This window comes from Apteryx rowi, unplaced genomic scaffold, assembly GCF_003343035.1.
Source record: "Apteryx rowi isolate R43461 unplaced genomic scaffold, aptRow1 scaffold_360, whole genome shotgun sequence".
NCBI lineage: Eukaryota > Metazoa > Chordata > Aves > Apterygiformes > Apterygidae > Apteryx > Apteryx rowi.
In genome coordinates this window covers 384,802-406,498 of record NW_020450086.1, presented here as the reverse complement: position 1 = coordinate 406,498, position 21,697 = coordinate 384,802, and the positions used below count along the sequence as shown (strand labels likewise).

The 21,697-nt window shown below is 37.7% G+C and overlaps 1 protein-coding gene across 2 annotated transcripts in view; it reads right to left on the bottom strand.

Annotated features, from left to right (window-relative positions):
- LGR4 (leucine rich repeat containing G protein-coupled receptor 4) overlaps window positions 1-21,697 on the bottom strand; it is a 64,452-nt gene that overhangs the window by 618 nt on the left and 42,137 nt on the right. The window contains exons 5-18 of one of the 2 annotated variants that reach the window (XM_026073114.1): window positions 17,344-17,559; window positions 16,699-16,770; window positions 14,861-14,929; window positions 14,187-14,258; window positions 14,027-14,098; window positions 13,271-13,339; window positions 12,788-12,859; window positions 11,136-11,201; window positions 10,065-10,136; window positions 8,870-8,941; window positions 8,442-8,567; window positions 7,035-7,156; window positions 6,305-6,379; window positions 1,639-3,236 (exon numbers count right to left, since the gene is read on the bottom strand). In XM_026073114.1, coding sequence (XP_025928899.1) covers window positions 1,960-3,236; window positions 6,305-6,379; window positions 7,035-7,156; window positions 8,442-8,567; window positions 8,870-8,941; window positions 10,065-10,136; window positions 11,136-11,201; window positions 12,788-12,859; window positions 13,271-13,339; window positions 14,027-14,098; window positions 14,187-14,258; window positions 14,861-14,929; window positions 16,699-16,770; window positions 17,344-17,559 — 2,452 coding nt within the window. In that variant the 3' untranslated portion in view covers window positions 1,639-1,959. Of the gene's footprint in view, window positions 1-264; window positions 3,237-6,304; window positions 6,380-7,034; window positions 7,157-8,441; window positions 8,568-8,869; window positions 8,942-10,064; window positions 10,137-11,135; window positions 11,202-12,787; window positions 12,860-13,270; window positions 13,340-14,026; window positions 14,099-14,186; window positions 14,259-14,860; window positions 14,930-16,698; window positions 16,771-17,343; window positions 17,560-21,697 lie in introns of those variants that run through there. The other variant, XM_026073115.1, reaches the window with a different exon arrangement.

Below are 21,697 nucleotides of genomic sequence, written 5' to 3'. Positions count from 1 at the left end.
AAAAAAAAAAAAAAAGGAAATCACTTTCTAAGAGGGCAAACACATCTCTGAATTTTTTAACATCCTGCATGTCTAGAGTCAGCATTAGTCTGAGATCATAAATCCACATATAAACTGGCAACTCTCTTTTGCTGGCAATTCTTTCCCAAAACTCTAACCACACGTAGTGCAGAGCAGATGACACATGATCATCTACAATCTTTTTTTAATCTAGCTGCACCATTTTTGATCTTAACTTTTAAAAAAAATGGAGATAAATAACAATCAATATTCATGTACCCTTTATTTGCTTTCAGTGTAACATTCCATGCTAATTGCAGATGTAATATTTACAAGTGTAAATATAAGAATGAACAACTCTGGGGTGGTTTTCTTCTCTTTTCTTTTTACATGTGAATATTTTGGCTTACAAAATTAACAGCATACAGTAAATAATCCTCCCATATTTTGTACAAACTACATGATTTTGATATACAAGGATTCTGTTTTTATTACAGTGACAATATACAACCATGTCTATTTACAATGCAAAAAGTATATAAACCACATTTTAAACATCCTGCTACTGGCAGCCACTATATTTTAGGAGGTAGCTTTAATTAACAAAATGAACTGAAGCCACATTTCCCATCATGTGTTCTATCAAATAATTTACAATACGAAGATAAAAATTCATCATATGAACAGTATATACAGTTTAATTCTCAAAACAGCAATCTAGCTTTAAATCTTAAGAAGAATGTCTCCAGAGTAACTGGGATGGCAGTGGATTTGCTCTTGATTTAACATATTGCCCAAGAAACATATATAATTACTTGATCATGCATTCATAACTTTATTGATCAGATTTCAAACTAAATGTAGATAAATGGATCAGTGATTGTAGTTAAATGATTTGGGCCTCAGGACTTAAATGGTTTAAAAATAATGCGCTGATTTACATGAAAATCAGTGACTCCACACAGTCTATTTTACTCTCAGTAAAATAATTGGCAAAAACACATTTATTTTATTGCAAAATTGCTTTCTGTTGTCCCTCCATTTGCTAAAATCTCAGTCTATTCACAGATATTGTTGGGTGCGCTAGCATTCAACAGATGGTGAAACATTAGCCAGTCTTTTCCTATAAACACGAGCTGCATACACTGACAGCACTGCTGATGTACCATCTGATCCATCGATATTCCTTCCAATAGCAGGACCTTACTGCACAATACTGAAGGAAGGTGCTGTGGTTCACCTGAAGCAATGCATCATCACAGAAAAATGTTTTCAACTCTATTATTCCTGACAGCTGTTAATATTCTTATTTCATGGAGTCCACAGATATTGCGGATTCTAAGTACTTCTATTAGAAAAAAAAAAAAAGTTTTTTCAAATTGAATGTTGGCTTGAAATATAAAACAAACATGGTGTTCCTGTATCACTCTCACAGTTCTGTACGGGAGAATTAATCCCTTTGTTGGCCCTGCAGTAAAATTCATCCTGAGATTCAATGCTGAATACACTATACAAAGCTAGCAACAGAGTTGTTTGCTTTATTATAGAAAAGTCACACTTAAAAATAGTTTCTTTAATATTAACAGCTGTCCTTTATATTGTGCTTTGGCAAGAAGAAAAAAAACCCCAACAACTTACCTTGCCAACAGCAGAAGCAAAAAACAACTGGAGCACAACGTGGAAAGAGACCTTCAGCATGTAAAAACTGTATAAAAGAAACCACTATTGCTCGCAAAGAGTAAAAATATTGGGTAACAAATTTGATTTACCAATTATTTACAGTCAGGGCAATTTATTATTTTTAAATGTATGGCTCAAGAAATTACTGCCCACTTCCCTTCTTTACAAATGACACTAAAAAAAACGATTACAAAAGTGCTTCCTGGTTGAAAGGTCAAAATGGGTAACCGTCTACGAAGCATTACACCTTTTCCTTAGAACAGCTGATGGCAAAGCCCTTCAGTCTTTAATTCTTGGTATGTTGTAGGCGTAACGAACCAAAGTGAATCCTCGGCTTTGGTAGAAACATGCACGCCCGCAGGCCTGCACTTGGTCTGAACTGTCCGACACGAAGGAGTCGTCTTCGTCCGCGTAATCGGAGTGGGCTGACTGGGTGCCACAGTCTGACCAGTAGCCGTCTGGCCTTTGGCAAGGCACTACTGCCAGCGTGGGGCAGCTGTGGGATTTTATTAAATGTTTACATGGCACAGGCTTGGACAAAAGGAGCGATTCACAACATTCACACATGGCAACGTTACCCTGCAAGTGTGTGTACATGCCACAGTCATAGTAGAAATCCTGCGTCACGCAGCCCCCTTGAGTATTGACGGAAATTGCTACTGCTCCACTCTTCCTGGTCATATGACGTCTGAGCAACTTCCAGTCCTCCTTGAACTTTGGATTGAAGAACACGTACAGAACTGGGTTCAGGCAAGCAGGTAATGGAAAAAATATCAAAGTAACAGACTTCATTATTTCAGGGCTGATAGAAATTGCAGTGATCAACGGTGCAAATGAGAAAAACGCAACAGGGCAGAAAAAGATGCAATTCGTGAAGATTAGCCAAGCGACATGCTTAATCATGCTGGACTGAGAGTTTTCGGAGAGGTCCTCTTTCTCCAAGTTGCAATACAGTTTAGTGTAGATAACAGCCATTAACAAAAATGCTAACGAATTCAGGAGCACTAAAGTTACTGTAAAACCTAATGAAGGTGTTTCTCCAGTGGGGAAGGGCAAGCAAAGGGGTGACGCTGAATACTCCACTTTATGAAAGAGTGGTAAGCATCCTGCTACCATAGCACACAGGAAAGCAAAAACTGCAGCAATTTGAAATTGTTTTTGGTGATTGCTTTTCCCCTTTTTAATGATCTCCTTTGCAGAGAAGCTCCGCTCAACAGCTGCCAACATCAGGAAAAAAATGGCACTTTCTGACGAAAAGACTGCAAGAAACCCAGCAACTCTGCAACCACTGCCAGTCTCCCACCATATGCCAAATTCAGCAAATCTTCCCCAAGAGACAGCATCCAGAAAAGTTAAAATACCAGTATAGACTCCCATAAATAAGTTAGAGACAGAAATCAGGCCTATAAACAGTTTGGAGGATGGCAATGGAGTACAAGATGCAAATATTGTTAACATGACAAGCAGGTTGAAGAACAAAGCAACCAAAAAAATAAACCAGACAGTAAGTCGAATCATCCAGCTTCCCAGTAAATATTCACAAGGCTTGAAAGCACCTAGAAGAAAAAGGACAACCAGTTTAGGAAAAAAAAATCGTGCCTTAACAAGCAAGATTACAAGAGCACTCCTCATTAATTCATGAATAGAGTACCCAGCTGAACTGCTAAATAGGTCATTTGAAAGTAAACTATTCTGCTGCAGCTATTTACTAATTAATTATGCCTGAAATAATAATTACTGCGATGAATGGTCACTCGGGAATACTTTGTATAAACAAACAAACTTAATTACCTTTTAGCTACTCAAAATAGCTTTTATTAGTGCCACCTAAACATTTTTTCTTTCTTTTGATTTTACACTTTATAAACCAAGCTGGTAATGGAATAAAAACAAGTATTCACAACCAACTTTTAGGGGGAAGGGATTTTTTAAAAGCTGCTCTCTCAAAAAATAATTCACAAACATGCCTTCCAGAGTARCTTTTGGTCACAAGGAAACATCTGTAAAACAGCCGACAAATTCAATTTATCGGCTTTAATAGGGGCAGGAATTTCACTGCAAGTTTCTTTTTTTCCCCCTTTTTTGTTGATGAAAGGCACTGTGAGCCTGGAAAGGCACACAGGGAAAACGGTTCTTCTTCTTTTGCTGAGCTGAAGAACAAAGTGGTAAAAAGCTTAAATAATAAAATGTGTAACAGGCAAAATAATATGAGGAGAGACAAGAAAAAAAAAAGATCACTATATTCTCCTTACCCTTCTAATCCTTCTAATTGCTACTTATTCCATAGGAAAATACCAGTGATTTTATATAACAATTAGAAGAGTTTAACCTCTCCTTCATCCCTATTAGGAACTGCTAATTGTCCTACACACAATAGCGAGGCTCTGGCCATGCAATCAGGTGCTCTGCGGCTGAGGACGAGGCAGAACATCGCCCGCACTGCGCTGCCGAGCCCGGCCRGGGCAGCCCCGGCCCGGCAGGGGCAGGAGGAGCCCCCGGACCTCAGGCTCCGCACAGCTCATGCTCCCCTTTTAGGCAGGGGAAAGGTGAATACACCCCACTCCAAATGCTGACTGCCACAGAAACTGCTGAGGATGATTAATGGTCAGTACAGCATCTTCCAAGGCGTAAAGCCACTACCAGGAATAACTGAACTGCGAAGGCAAAAAAGAATCTTTTTTGTTTGTTTGTTTGTTTAAATGAGCAAACTTTATTCCTGGCCAGGAAATAATGCTGTTAACTAGATTATTAGACCAGTAAAACCAGCTGTAAAGTCCCTTTTTTTGCAGGTATCCCAGAGTAAAAGATCATCACTAGAATCATTAAAGTATGTTAACATGATGCAGCAAAATCTGCTAACCTGAATATATTTAAAAATAAAAATTTGCTACTTAGGAAATTTAAAAATGTGAACTCAGTGTTTCCAAAATCAACTTGAAGTCTGTTTTCTAGTAACAGTATAACAAGGTATCTTTAGACAAAGAACAAAACCCACCACATCTTCCTGTCTTTCTCCTAACATTTAACTGCCCTTATAGTTAAAACTTAACCTACTCTCCCACCAATATTCCCAACCCATCCAGAGAAATGCATACTTCATAAGTAGGGGGGGAAATTCAYACTAGGAAGGATGAGTTTTGCTGCTTTCGGTGCTATGTTATTAGAGTGCCACTGTTCAGCAATCCATTCCTGCCATTAGGCAAAGTGGAAAGTGGATCTACTAGACGAGCAATGATTCAGAACTTATATGGTGGGTGGAGTGTCCTACTTATGACCAGATGACATATGGACTGGAAAATAAGTTGTTAATATGGGAGGGACTGGTGGAAAAACAAGGCAAACTGTAAACTTGTAAAACAAGCTCTTCATTCCTTTTAGAGCTACAGCATCTCTGGCATGGGCCAAAAGAGAGAGCTAAGGACTTTAAAGATTTAACCCATACAACATACCATTTGAATTTTCATTCTGCAAACAGGAGATCAAAAGCAAATAAGTAGCATGGGTCAAATTAATTCTCAGATTATGCAGTTACACTAGTAATGTTTGACTTTCTGACCACAGACTTTTTGCTGTGATCAAGAAATCCTTGTAATTTTCTATATGCTAAAGCTGGAGCTAGCACAAAAGATGAAGGGCAAACAGATGAATCTTCATAATAGATTTAAAATACTAGTTTAGGAGAAAAGAATGAAACAAGACTTGGGAAACCCTTGGTCGCCCAGAAGTAGCTTCACTGGAAGCATGCCTCTATATATTCCTGCTCATGCAAACAGGAGGATACAAGATGTATAAAAAGCCTCTCCTCAAGAGCCTGTGGCAAAGACGAGGAAGGAGGAAGCCCCACAGCTGGCGCTCCAGTAGCTGAGTGGGACCRTGTGTGGAAATTCTCAGTAGAAGGAAGATAAGCAGAAGGGCAGCAATGAAGCTGCCTAGAATGAAAATATTCCTTTACAAGATCAAAGGCTTCCAACACTCCTGGACTGTTCAACTCTGAACTGGAGTAGTTCTGGTATGCCAGTAAGACTCACTGCAAAAAAATCTGTGGCAGTTTAAGATAATACTGCCTGTTCTAGCTACTTGTAACAGCCCCTCTGCTGTCCATTAATGCTGCCATTAGCAGGGCTGGGGGAACAGACCATATGAGTGTTCCTCAACCTCTCTTCTGCAAAGACAGCAAGCTTAGTTTACAACACCAGTGAAGGCAGTTCCAACTGAATTTTTGAAGCACAGGCTGACTTCTCACTGAAGCAGATGAGCATGCATACAGTCTCCTCCACAGACATTGCTTTGGCAAGAGTAGCACAGGGGACAGTGCATTAAACACAACATGCTCCAAATGAAGATTACAGTCCTGTATGTTCTGCTTATGGAAACAAACTTCAGGGTTTTTTTCCTAACACAGCTCTCCAATATAGTGCTATGGGTGTAAAGCTGAGCTAAATCTTTTTGCATTTGCTCATCCAAAACAACACTGACATCAAATGAAGTTTCACCAAAGTATTGTAGAATTTCATCTGTGTACAGAATGACTATGAGGGATGAAATGTGTAATTCTGTACACAGCTATTTGCATAACACAATGCCTGAAGTTCACAGCACAGCTAAAGCACTTTATTAGGTTTACCTGTTGTTGGTGTACAGTGAATAATAGTCTGCCTCAATTCCTCATTTTCATCATTTCTTAGAACATCTGCATCAACTGTATCCAAGTAAAAGGAAAAACAGGTTAGTCATAGAAAGGGAAAAAGTGATATGCAATAGAGCTGCCTAGGATGGAAGTATTCCTTTGAAAGATCAAAGACCTAACACCTCACCAATATTCAAGCCTTTAACAAGTGGAGCTGTTCTGGTTTGCCACTTAAGGTCAAAGGCTCACTGCAGAAATTGCTGTAACCATTTAAGATACTACTGCCTGCCCTAGCTACTCATAATGCTTTATTATAAAGAAGCAAAATCTTTCATCACTAGGGAAAGATCTATGGGCCTTAAACTAGACAGTGTAGGGAGAGAGTTCAAGCCCTGTCTGAACAGGAACTGGTCTCAGCAGAGACCAATTGGATTTTTCTACTGGGAGCTCTGGAAGAAAATGACAGAAACCATCCTGGCAATTTAGAATAAGAGAATAAAAGGCATTTTTAACAGGAAAATCTTACACTGTCAAATTTCACACATTTAAAAAGAGCAGGGCACTGCCCATCTGTAACCAACTGCCAAGCTCTTTCAGAGGCAGCTTTTATAGCCCTACAAAGATTTACATTCTTTTCCAAATGTCCTTATTTAAAGACAATGCACACTTATTTGGTCTAGCGTCGCCCAAAAATAATACACTGGTTCTATTACAATGAAATGCTTACCTTTCTCACGATCCATCAAGGCACCTTGATCTTGGTGACTGGAATCTTCAGTGTTAGAGTTTAAATAAGAATCACAACCCCAAAATGCACAACACTGGTAAGCATACGGCACAGAGAGAGACCTGAAACACAGGCAAAACAATGAACAACGTTATCTGTTGTAACCCTAATTAAGATCATCAGTTATTAAAAACATCAAGTGGCTCACTTCAGTACTAAAACTGAGGCCTCTTTTTGTCAGAGTCACTAAGAAAAATTCATTTCAAATTGGACTGGTTATAATCATTTCTGACAAACTTTTCCACTGAGATAAAGGGAAGATGATGTATTGAAGTCTTGTTTGCAGCAAGGAGTACAAAAAATTCTGTGATATTTAGCTTGCTTTACTACTCATTCTTCTCCTTATACAAAACGAGTTCTTACTAGTTTTTATGGCATTACTGTACAAATGAAAACTAATCAAGCAAGATAACTACACAGTTGCTGTTTTGTAGGAAAGTTAATTCCCAGATGACCACAATGTTAAAAATGCATCTTTCCTTCTCAACGTTCGTTTGCTGACAATTGACATTTGTTCACAACAGTGATATGCACAACAATAATGGCAGACCAAAGAAAAATCTTTCTGAATCAAGGATGCAATATCAACCATCAGCAGTATTCCTGAATTCTGTTCTTGTATATTTATGAGGAACATCAGTCTAAAGGATCCAACAACGCATTAATTCTCAATCACAGATCAAAAACAAAGTCTGTTACTTCCACAGAACTGCTGAGACCAGATTCTAAAAGTGACATGGACTCTCTTGCTGGCCTTGGACAAATTAACAGTATCTTCATCTCCATTTTCCCAACTGACAGTATGGGAAACAAATTTTAATTGCTTCTTAGGGATTGGGAGACTAATAATTACAAAGATCTTTGAAAAACAGTTCTTCATTGTCCAGTTCACCACCTGATGAAATCAGTAACAGGTTTCAATTTGAATGACTACTGTTATTCTTATCATTTGCCTCCAAAAATACACAGCATTTGCATAAAGTGTGGTGATTATGGAATTGGACCTGTGAGTCTGTTTCCATTTCCCACTCCCTGAAAGACAGATGTGCTCAATTCAAATTAACAAATGGAAACCATCCAAACTGCTACTCCAAAGTCAGATGGCATCTGTCTAAAAAGCTGGGGAGCTATAATGTAAAAGGGTCCAAGAAAAATGCCTGCAAATGGCTTCTACATCAGAACAGTCAGGACGCCCCTTAATATATGCCAACATTAAGGTACTGCAGGACTCAGCAAATGCCTCATCATCTGTCATAAGTATTATCTAAATGGGCTTCATTTACTGTCACATTGTTTATTACTGTCAAAATAAGCGAGGCACTCTTACAGTGTTATTAACCAACATACCGGAGCTTTGCAAAGTTCTTTGCTGCCAAAGCTTCTTTCAGCTCAGAATTGCCTGCAAGTTTAAGCTGGTTCAGTCCACTCAACCCTTCAGTTGGAATTGAAGGGAGTTCATTGAAACTTAAGTCTCTGAAATGGGAATATTAACATAGTGTTACAACAAAGTAAGCTTCATGATCCTATAGCACGCTTTGTAGGAGTAGGAAGTATCAGACCAAGGCTGTGGTCTCGAAAATGACTATCTGTGCAGCAGGCACATTAAAGAAGCATCTTTCTACTGTGCTCTGTATACATTCAGCTAGCAAGAGGTTTTGTGATCCACAGAGATGAAATGAAAGACAAATACATACCATTTTTAAGCTAAAAAATTTTAGTATTTCAGCAGTTTAATGATAGGAAGAGGAGGTCACTACACAGAATAGTCTACTTACAGGTTAACAATAGCTCCAATGGTGGTGAAGGCTTCCTTGTGAATCTGGTGGATCTGATTTCTACTGAGGTCACTGCAATGAATGCCAGAGAAGATTGTTTTAGTGTTTTTATCAAAATTTGAAACAGTCACTGTACTGAGAAAAAAGCTAAGCTGACAAATACATTATGCCTTTGACAGGAAAGTCAAACAGGTCTTCTGTTTCCCCTCTCCCTCCAGCCCCAGCCAGACAGGCGCAGTAGTAGCCCAATCTCTTCTCGGTCAGGCAGCCATATCCAACTTCCTCGTCCCCAAGATAGCATCTCTCTCCCATTAGTGCTTGCTTTCCCTCCCGTCCCTCATCCCTCAGCACTAGCAGCTCAGCTTGGTGACAACTGCCCCTGTGGATGACTACACTGGAAGGGATGAAGGAACAGCGTGAAGAAAGAGACGGGCATCTGCTTTGTTGGATTTCAAAATCCAGATCCAGCTCCTGGTGGACCACCATGACTTACATTAAGGCATTCATTTTAAAGCACCTGTCAATTTATAGATTTTTTAATATCCCTTTTATCTTTGTAATATCTTGTATGTGCTTTTGTATTATCACCACAGTTGGAGTCATAATGTTCACAAATAATTTAGATAATTATTATCAGACTATTGACAATTTCAATGTTTATATATAAACTTTATATAGATGGAAATATTAGGGAAGGGGATAATTTTGTATTATTAATCTGCTCCTGTCAAGGAAAATACATAGTATGTCTCCAAAAAATATATATATAATACAAAATAGTGGACTACTGAAAAATCTCTTAAAAATGAAATTCCATACTAAAACTCTCTAGTAATTGGGCATTCAATTTTATGTACCTGAAAGAATATATATATTTTACTTATAAATTTAAACAACTTTCTGTAAAAATAAGTATTATTTTACCTGTCCTTACTTACAAGTATATATTTTCTTTCTATATATTATACAAATATATGTGAAAGTCTATAAATGCAACATGGAGAATAAAAAAGGGGGGACTGAAACTGGCTGCTACTAGCATCTCTCTCTTGCATATTGTTTGCTTTACCATAGGATCCAGCATATATGGCCTTTCAACATAAACCAAATTCAGAACACCAAACCCTGACATCTGCTTACATGTGAATCAGAAACATCAGCTTGTTTTATTCAGTATGTAACAACTTGCACTTACAGGATACGAAGAGAGGACAGTCCCTGAAAAGTCTCATCTGTGATTTCATGGATTTGATTATGCTGTAAGGAACTGCAAAGTGAAGAAGTAGAAAGAAAACTTTATTTGCAAACTGGACTTACTTCAAACCAAGGGATAACTTGGATTTAAATCAAATGTATCTTAATTCTACAAGGAATTTTTAGGTCAGATTCTAATGTTGGATGCACTTTTATTTCTCGAAATATGGACTTATGAAAGGAAAATATTGAGARACACTTCAAGAGTTAATGGGCAAATTTTGCTTCCACTTCATTTGCTTCCTATGTGCCTTTCTGCGTATACAGTGATARCACAGTAATGTGCTCCAAAACGCACATCATCAGTGGTGCCCTTGTCAGATAGTAACAGGCTCCCTCCACACACCGCAGCTTCTGCAGAACACTTGATGGGACACTTTACAGTGAACATTGTGTATAATAACTCGAAGATGACAGAGTATAATAGSAAAAGCCTGTGAGGAGCCTATTATCCCCACTCTCACTTAGGGAAAAGAAGCTTTAGAGCGGAAGCCGAAGTAGGACCATATGCAAGGGGAAAATTGCATAGGGCTTGGAAATTAAGATAAGAAACTTTAAAGCAATGAAATTTAGGGAGGAAAAAAAAAAGATGGGTTTTGAGGAAAGAGAACATGTTTTGTAGGGACTAGAGGAAAAAATTTTATACAAGCATATGCTGATGGATGGAGGCAATTGATGAAGAGTGGAAGAGAAATAAAAGGCAGGAAGAATATAGAAAAATGCTCATTCCATTTATGCATATAACAATACCACTATGAAATGCATGATTAACGTGTCCTTAATTCTTTTTTGTGACACAGGAGCAATTAAAACTTAGCTATTTCAGAAAAATGCAATTGGTTGAATTCTTTGGCCAGCATATCTCTCACATGAGATGTCATATTCTTTCTTTCCGGCCTTAATCTTAAAAATGCACTTATGATCAAACATTAAGCAAAAAGTAAGTTTCTGGAGATCAGAACTTGTCATACTAAGGAGTTAATAGAGATAACCAACATATATTTCTACTTACATTTCTTCCAAGGAATGACAGCCCTTAAAACTTGAGAGTTCCTTTATATTGTTATAAGACAAGTCCCTTCAAAACACAAAATGGGAGAAAAATGCTTAGTTCTGTTCCATTAGTGCTCTGTTCTACTTGAAACACCACATCACTGCAACCATTAAACAAACAGATTGGCAGAAAAATCTTCTTGCTAGTAAGGTTTGGCAGAAAAACTAAGGGCAGTTTAAAGAAAATCATGAAGGGAATCACTGGTCTGATCTCTCCACAGCTCCCTTAACTAGCCCTATTATGCACTTTGAATATATATATTATATACAACCAAAAATGCWGAAAGACATTATGACTGCAATGTCAAGCTTATAACAGTCAGTGAATAGGATAAATAAGGCGGTCTATGTAACGCTCCAAAACGTTGATTCATTGCCTTACATTCCCTCTATTCGTGTAACCATGTTAAAAGCTGCATTTCTTTCTCTCCCTTTTTCTCTGAATTAGATGAACAAATCTTTACTGACCTTCCTGAAATATTCAATGAGTGATGTAAGCAAGCAAGCATGAAAAAAATTCAGCCCTAAACCCTATATTTGGCAAACATTAACAACAGAAATTAGTGTTCTGTAATAGAAAAATAATAGAGAAGCAGGCTGTGCCTTTGTACTGGCTTCGTCAGCATGAGATCCCTCCCAAACTACATTTTTGTTTCTGTAGGCACTGCTTTCAGCTTTACATCTGGATATAAGCATATCCAAAAACATAGTGTACAAATTCTATGAAGCTGGAGAGTTGTAATCTAAAAAAGTTTACTGAAAATCTTTTTTTTTTTTTTTAATTAGAATAAATTGGGTGGATGGTATACAATGCAGGAATTTGGTTCAAATCTTCTATGAAACAATGCAGCAAAAAGGAGTTTAAAAACTTGCAAGCAACTTTTAAATTTCTGTTCAAAAGAAACTGTCATTTGAAAAAGAAATCCTGGGTTATCACTCTCTTCCCAGTCTACCTTCTACGAAACAGAATGTATTTTTCTATCTCCATATACTTCTACTTTTCCAGGACTTGCTTTCATTCAAAATCTTCCTCTGAGTGTGTATGCTTTGTAAACATCTTTGCCTCTCCCCCCGCACAAATGGTTTCATTTTCCAGTTTGTTCTTTTCCTTTCATTTATTTTAACATCTCCTTTCTGCTTTTTCTGTCTTGCCTTCATATAACCATCCCCTTCCTAATCCTCATTTCCATTACTCTTGATTCTTGATACTCCCTCCTGTATTCCATAACACACACACACAGACAAAAGTGCTATTAAAAAACCCTCTTCCTTAGCCTCTGAATGTAGATGATTACTGTGGTGTTAAGAATGAACAGCAGGACTGTGAATTAGAAGATGCAAAGACCCTTCCGCCGTGCTACCTCGCATATCTTTTATAACAAAGAAATATAGTGAATCCCCCTAATGGGAACCCTGTTTTGAGGAACATAAGGCATTACCTCAACTCTGCTGTAAGTCGTGATGATCTGAAGAATAAGAAATCAAGCTAGATTTCCAAGTTTGATAGAACTACTACAATGAGCAATTCTGAGCAATACTTTAAATTAGCTTTAAATTTCTTTAAAAACATTTTGGTGGAGATGAAAGTAGGAGCACAATGTGTACACTTACAAAGTTCGTAGCATCTTTTGCTCTTGGCATAAATTTATGGGAATACTGCTGATCTTGGTCCCTGTTAGAGTTCTAAGGGGAAAAAAAGTGTATAAATGTTTGCATACTTGACCAGATAACAAGCATGCGTAAGAGCAGAAAGATAGTGCCTCAGCTATCAGGGTGCTAGATTCACCCACCAAAACTTTTTTTTTTTTTTTTTTTTTTAAAAGATGCCAACTTCTTGTTTTTCATTTCTGAAAGAAGGGGGTTAATATCACTGACATTTTTCATAGGGTGTTGTCAGCTTAATCTATTAAAAGGTACCCAGAGGCACCCAGGTATCATGGTAAGTAAAGCTATGTAATTACTTGAAATTTCTTGACAGGAAGACAGCATATGTCCAATTGCTTTCCAGACAGATCTACTAAATCACATTTCAATTGCTTCACAAGAGACAAAACCAAGAAATTATTGGAAATGATTTCTGTAGAAGATACTTACAAACTTTCCAGATTAATGGTTCCTGTCAAATTAGGAAACCACTGCACCATGCTGGCACCCCGAATGACCCTAAATAAAAAAACCATGAAAATTAGCTGTAAACTCTCTTCTGCAAATGAATTGTGAGGTACTGGTATCAGGTAGATATTTTCAGTAAGGAAACATTCTAATATTCCTATTACTTTTGTTTAAATTTTACACAAAAAGATATTCTTCTAGTGCTTCTTACACTAATAATTTGCTTAATAAATTACTCCTCCATTGGCAAACAATTGGAATTCATCAGGTTGGAAAGAGTCATACCAATACATGTATTCTGAACAGGGCATAAACACTCTGGTAATTTGTTGTTTGAGGTTCAAAAATCTCACTCCATTTTGCTTACTTGTTATCCCCAGAACTGATACCTTCTGCAAGCATGCATGCACTAACCTGCAAAGCATTTTCTCACAATGTATATCCCTGTTCAAAAACCACATACGACACATCAGAGTTTAAGTAAGAATCTGAGCATTTGGCCTGAGGTTATGCGTCTCATGCAAAGTAATCAAGATAAAAAAAAAAAAAGAAAAAAAAAAGCATATTTATAAAAGTAAAGCATATTTTTTAGATCTTCTTAAGAAACTGGATACCTCCAACAATAACAACGTGTGTTAAAACTAACAGCAAGGCAGTCAGGGAATTCAGTTATTTTGAGTTCTTAGCCATAACATTTCATATCCATTTGCTGTACTAGACAGTTGAGGTGGTACTTACAGAGAATGCAGATCTGACAGATTTTGAAATGCTGAGTTCCCCACAAAAGACAAAGGATTGTCATACAAATGTCTGGGAAATGAAAAACATGTTTCAATCACTGTTATTACAGTCACTGTCTGCTGGAGAGACTAAAAATAGATGCATGAAAATGACTTACATAGTTCTTAAAAGGGGGTTTCCTGCAAAAGCACCATCGGGAATTATGGAAATGTAGTTACTGTGAAATCCCCTAAAGATATTAGCAAAGAAGAAAACCAACATTCAAAAATATATCACCATTAGATTCAACCAGAAGTGATTTTCTTTGTGTGTATGTACTATACACATTCACTTCCCACTCTTGTGAAAAAATAGGATTGTAGTTAAATAGAAGTATGTACAACTGCAGGATTAACTCTGAAGGTCTGATTTTTGTCTACTGCACATCAGCTAAAATGAAAATATTTCATTAGAAAGAAGCTATTCTGTCCAAAACACACCTTATACTTACTTTCTTCTTTTTCCCCTGTTAAGAAGGGGACAGGGAAAATACGCATGTTCAGTGAATAAATAATCCTGCTACTGGAGGTCAAAACCAGCTCATAATTAAGATCTATGCTAATGGTTCTTCYGAATAATTAGCTTAGTTTATGTAACTCCAAAATCATTTTCAATAGCTTCTCTCTCTAACAGATTATATTCTCCTTTAATTATAGCATCACTTAGCCTAACTTAGTCTGATCTAGGTTACCGCATGAGACAAGCATTCTTAAATCCTGGAATTTCTTTGCTCTTTTTACTTTTGGAAAGGAGAAAGAAAGTGGGTAAAAAGAGATAATAAGTAATACTCACAACTCCTTTAAACTTGGGAGCGCTTTTATGGCTTCAGGGAACTCTACCAAGTTGTTATAATTTAAATCTCTAGAAAAAACAAATACAGCAAAATTGGAAAATACTCAATATTGCTCATGAATGGTCAAAAGCATTTTTAATTACGACAATTCAATGACAAAAAAAGTTCTAGAAATTTCTAATTAGAACACAGAATAACTTGATATTTACCTTAGATTTAGTCCTCTGATGTTTTACACACTTAATAACCAGCTAATAACTTAATAAGAAATTTAACATTAGCCTGAGGATTATTCATACTAAGATGAGTGACATTTCCTTACAGCAAAACTAAGTATTTTTCAGCACCTCACAATTTTTTCTTCAAAATAATTTACACAAAAATGAACTAATATTTCAATGTAACAAAGCATGTAGAAACAAACAATTACTTTTTTTTACAGCTTATTCAGAAAACTTTTCTTTCAGGTTTCATAAAATAAACATTAAATAAGCCATGAGGCTATAGCAGACCTTGTAGTAAAGATAATTAYAAATATTAAACCAAAGCAGAAGTAAAACGTGTCACACTAAATTAGCAGGCATTAGTAATGTGGATCTGTTGAAATCACAGTTAACCTGTCACTGTTCTAGCAGTAATGTCTGAATCTACTACAGACTTTTTCTGCAAAAAGATTCCTTGTGAGAAGCAAAAGCTTTTAAAAGAGTCTTACATCAGCTGTCTACATTTACATAGTATCTAATTATTACTTATCTTAATAAGAGAATGACAAGATAGTTGGAGTAAGTAGCATTCCTGGACTCTGCCAAACTCCTGATAGTAAAGCCAGTTGTCACTGGCTCTAACGTGCCATTCCCTTCCTTCATTTTATTTATTTATTTCGCATTGTCTTAAACATAACAAAATGCACTGTTGAATGCTTATTAGATATGCATTCAGTGAGCTGAAAAAAAATGTGAAGTTTAGCCTGAGCAGCTGAAAGGCATTCCTCTCCAAGGTGGCACACTGGAGGCTGAGTTCTGCTGAGCTAGCACCTGGCTACTACTCCCAAGCAACTCTAGGGGAAGTATTATTTGTCGACCAGGACAACAAATGTGGGGTGAGGGGAAGGTTATGCTTCTCCCTGACCCCCCCATTTTTGTCAGAAGGACCATGAGATTCACTGTTTCAGATAAAACAGTCTATCATCTTAATGCTTGCCAGCATTTGAAGTGAACTCAAGTGAATCTCCTGTAGCAGAGGCTGGGAGCCCGGGCGCTGGGTTGCTTTTCCCACCAATCTGCAGAAGACCGGTTTGGGAGCTGCTGGGACGCCGGTGATGCCGTCCCCTTGGCAGGCAGTAGTGCCTATCCAGTAAGAGAGGAGCAGTGGAGTGATGGCCCATGGGGGCACTCTGAGAAACTGCTTATTGTCACGCAACAGTTTTTGCAATGTATTTTAAGTGTGTTTAATCCTACAGTAAATCTGAGAAACAAATATTTGTTCCTTATCACATGCAAGGCCACTTAAACAATACTGCTGTATCCACCTGACTCAGTGGAGTGCTATGCAAAGATACACCAGCGAGGTCAGGATTAGGAACATTAGAGCAACATCATCCAACACAACGTTTCACCCAGACTAATATTTACCTGCTTCTCAACGTAGTTAGTTACTTTTGGTGGAGCTGATACAGCCTTCAGTTCTGGAACCTGAGCTAGCCCTAAATGTTCTTGGTATGTATTGTGCTGTGCACACATGCCTTATTTTCAACATTGTCTTTGCAACAGTAAAGTAACTTTAAGCTGGGAATGAGACAAACAACACTCAACAAAACTACCTTTAGAAGCATACTTACAAGGTTTCAAGGTTGTCTAATCCATCAAAACAGTGTTTTCCTATAGTTTTTATTTTATTATTATGAAGATGCCTGAAAAAAAACAAAATAAGCATGATGACAAATAAATGATTTCATGTAAGTTAACAAATTAGTAGGTATTTCTATGAAAATGAGACAGTGAAACGGTTTAGGAAAACCGTTACACATGGTYGATTGTGAAAAAAAGTGTGATAAAATAGGGTTTAAACATAAATCAATATAATTTTTAGTGTTCACCCTTGGAGGTATTTAAGACTATTTAGAGAAAAATTTTAAAATATACCCCATAGAAACAGCCCTGTGGCATACATTTCCTTCTTTTAATACCTTTGATATCTTTCTGTGACAGCCATTGGTTTAAAATATTCATTACTAGAATGAAATGTCATAGAAAAATATACAGTAACCTCATAATCCATAGCACATTTGGCTTTCATTTTAGCAGAAAAACTTTAGCAATTCTTTAGCAGATTATCTGATATGTCATAGTATGACATTTTCTTGTGTTTGGGGGTATAAGCTATCAGACAATTGAGCTGAAACATCAGTGCCATTCTAGATAAATCAAAGCTGTAACTAGGGAGGATCAAATCAAACTACGAAACAGAAAGTCACAATACTCACAGAACAACAAGACTTGAAAGGTTGGTAAATGCATAGTCAGGAATGTGCGTTATTTTGTTCAGAGCCAGCGTTAACGCCTGCAGAGAGGGGAGATTGCTGAGCGGATGGATGGGAACTTCTGTCAAACTGTTGTCATCCAACCAAAGGTGACGTAACTGGACTAGACCCTCAAAACTATCTTCTGGTACAGCAGTAATATGGTTAGCATCTAAACGCCTACATTAAAACAAAAAGAACTGATATAGTAAATCCACAAACTACAGTTAAGTAAAAAACGTAGATTAAAAATTACCACTCCAGAACATTGTTTTAAATTTAAATATACTTTAATGAAGTAATTTAGTACTGAAAAGTTTGAAGGATTACTCAAGTTGAGCATGAACATTCTTTTATGTCAAATGAGCTGATAATAGCAAACTTCATAAAAATTTGTTCTTAGCCATTTTTAATCAAACATTTAAGCAAATTTTTACACTTACAATCAGCTTTATAAAGTGAATTGGTAACACGACAGAAACCTTTCTCCTCCCCCCCCCCCCCAAAAAAAAAAAACCTCCAGCTCCCATAAACACACTACTGGAACAAGGTTTAAAAATGGTAACTTTATGTTGTATCAAATATTACAGAGGCATTTACTCATTTGAACCTATTATCCCTAAAACTACATTTTCAATAGCATTAGATACTGTTATATGTGTCGCTTTGTGTTACTGCGATACACCTTAAATTACTGCTTTAAAGAATAAGATTATTTTTATAAAGTTATTGAACTGAGTTAGCACTATAAATCCCATTGGCAAATAAAATACATCACTGACTAAACTGAGAAGTCTCCTTCATTTTGGCACCTGATCCTTTCTAACATACTCCACAAAAAATACAAAATAGAACAATATCATTGTTGAGTATTGCACATTACTGGATTTGCCATTGCATTTTCCCCCAAATTAGCTCTGATCACAAATATCAATACAATAACACATGTGGAAAAGGACTTAGMTATCATTCAAAAAGTATGGCAAACTATTTGTGACAATTAGTTCTGCTACAGTTAGCAGCTCACCTATGCTATTGGGTTACAGAGTTTCTTCAGGTTTCAAAGTATTAAAAAAAAAAAAAAACAAACCACACCTGGAAAGCTAGGAGGCTAAACCTATGTCCTCAGCTCCAGACTCCAGAYGTGAAGCCCATGCTACAGGAGGTGCAGGTGTGACTTGTGGAGTCCAACCAGGAATAGTTTCCCATCAGAGCTCACAAACGTGGTATCACTCTCCTTGTCTGATGCCTTGAGTTAGGGCAGTGACAACACAAACTTGTGCAAAATTGCATGTTCTTTTTTCCTCACACAGCATGCTCTGAACCAATTTGTTTTTCCATCTTCATACACTGGCAACATAGTTATTTTGGTATCACCACTGGCAACCACAGCAGGCAACAGGTACAGATAGGAGCAGCTGAGGTTTGTCTACACTATGCCATGGGACCAGAGGCGTCGAGGGTGAAAATGGAAAAACGCCCATACTAAAAGCTTAAGCTTGGATCTGCACAGACAGGAGCCCCATGAAGGGGTGAACAGGCAGCAGCGACGGCTGGCTCAGGAAGAAGCAACGTATCAGTAGAGAGCTGCTCTTCATAAAGGAGTGAAATGGAAGGGGGCAGCAGACACAGCCCATGAGATGAAAAAATGAACCATAACAGGTCAGGATCCTGCAGGGCTATGAGCAACAGGCAACATTTGACTACAATCTGACCCAGAAGCTCTCTGCTCTAGGTCGACACGCAGCTGAAAGCTGATGACTTCACTGCAAGCGTGGGACAAAGCACCTTGCAAACCATTTTGAAATGGTCGGCATACYGGTCATGTTATGTATGCCACAGTCTGGGGAGGCAAAACTCATATACATTGCATTTAAATACTGTCTTAACGTTGATGCTTATTACAATACAAATCAGCACAATGCGGGTTTTGAGTTATATTAAGCATTTGCTGTGTTTTTAAAGCCACGGCCAGACATGCTCTTGAAAATCTGGCTGGAGTAGTTTGAGAAGCCGTTGCCTCCAGCCATTCGTTCTGTCCCTCTCCAGGCTCACCGAACGGACCAGGCGACTACGTTTGTTCCCTTGCAAAGCCAAGAGAGCGCACATATTAGCAAATTCTGCTGGACTTCCAGCTCTTTAACTGGCATGGCCCTGTACCGGAGCCGACCAAGAGCAGTCAGTCCATCCCACCAACTGCGTGGGAGAGTCAGAGAGCGCAAACGGAAGGGGAGATGTTTAAGTTGCTCCAGCTACACTCAGCTGCAGATGTCTCTTTTCTGCCTAGCTCAAGGCACTTTGCATACCTGGAAAGATCCGTTTTACTGTATCTAAACCAACTTTGAAGAATTATGACGTTAAAATGTTGGATTTACCAAAATGGTCTGCATTAGCCTAATTATTCTTCCTCTGAAATTTAAAGGACTTGCTGAATTCAAGACAAGAAGACAAGCTTTATCATAGCGTCTTGAGAATTTTCCTCAGGACATCCCTAAAGAAGTAATTTACTTCATCTACTTCAGTGAAGGAATTTTTTGGTGTTGTGATATATGTGGTTTAAATACGTCAAATTATTTTAAAAAATTAAAAGTGGAATTTCCACATAATAAAAAGTCAAGAAATGCATCAAATTAAGCAACAAATACACAAATATAAGTGGGTACTTTAAAACTGTCTGCAGTTAAAGGCTCTCTTCTAAGATGAGCGAGGTGCCATTAACTCCAAAGCTATACATCAAAGAGCTAATTCCTGCAGTTCATATACTGGCATCCCCTTATCATTTGCCCCATGATCTGACAGGTGTGTACACTATTCTGCTTGAATGCTTTTAGCCTGCATTGAGACTGTAACATTTCAGAGAAATTAAACATCTGTTGATTATAAAAAAAAAAAAAAAAACCACAAGAGGAAAAAAAAAAAAAGAAGAAAAAAGCCTGCGGCTCTGCTTCAGGAAAACAAACAAACAAAAAAAACACCTTTAGAAATTACCTGCCTTTCTTCTACCTCCTAAATTCACACACCTCCCTGAAGATCAAAAGAATTATTTTGCAGTGGAATAAACATATCCGAATCTTTTCTTCAACTAATTTCTTCACTCTTTTTAGAGAAGCAACATACTTTGAGAGGCAGGCAACATCTAGGCCTTGCGACTACTTGTCTATGCCCATGTTTGTACTTTCACTGTGCTCTTTACTATATTTCATTTCTTAAAGCAGATTTTGAAAACCCATGCTCTTTCTCTCCCCCCAGTTACAACAGAAGATGACTAAAGGAAGGAAGGATGCATATAACGAGGGAGTCGAAACACGAGCCAGACAAAACAAGGAGATTCGGAGAGCAGATGACAAGACGCTTCCTCCCTYGCTCGCCCTGCACAGACGTACGTATCGCAGCACGCGCTACTCCGAGCCTCCGCCAAGGTCCGGGGCTCGGGCTCCCAACAGGCTCCGCTCTTAACTCTGAGCTGGTCGCACCGCAGTGAGCATCCGAGTCGTGCTACATCAGTGACCTAAGAACAGCGACTCTCCACAGCCATACATGGAGAATCTCTAATTTTCATCTTCTCATGCCCACAGCTGTGGGGGAAAGGAGAAAAACATCCACCATTTTCATTGAACAGAAGGTTTGGAAGATGAAAAAGGGCATTTTTCTCATTCACTGTGACTTCTTAGCAAACATCTAGCATCATCTTAACAAGTTCAATGTCTGAATAGAGTTGAAAAGAATTGCTGATGCCAAATCATATAGCCAATGTTAAGCAGAAAGGCAGGACATCGCACTGAGATTATTTGTGTCTCCCTGTAACTCTCCATTTACACAGTGACTTTCTAATCCTTAAATCTGAAGATCACTGTGCTAGTCCCAGTTTTCCCAGATGCCAAAGGACATACCAATAAAATATTTGAAAATGTAAGGATTGTATCCAGAGTTTTCAATGAGTTACATTGACAGTTTTAGAGGGAAAACCTGTGATTTACAAATATAATAGGAACAAACAGCATCAAAAGAACAAACTGGATATTACTATGATTACCCAAAAATCAAGTAATAGCATTGGATTTCTATTATTATTGAACCTCCAGATTTAAACTAATTCTGCCATTTCTATCTCTCTCTTCCATCCACACATTTTGTAGCCCTTCGTGCCACTAAGTGTAAGCCTGATATGCTGCAGTCCTTTTTTTTTTTTTTTTTTTTTCCCTTTCAAACAATTAATACTTATCTACATTATGTTCATCATGCAAAATATAGCTGTAAGGCTTCTATGTAATGTGAACTGCACATACTGGTGTACTTTGTGAAACAACTGAAAAGCAAG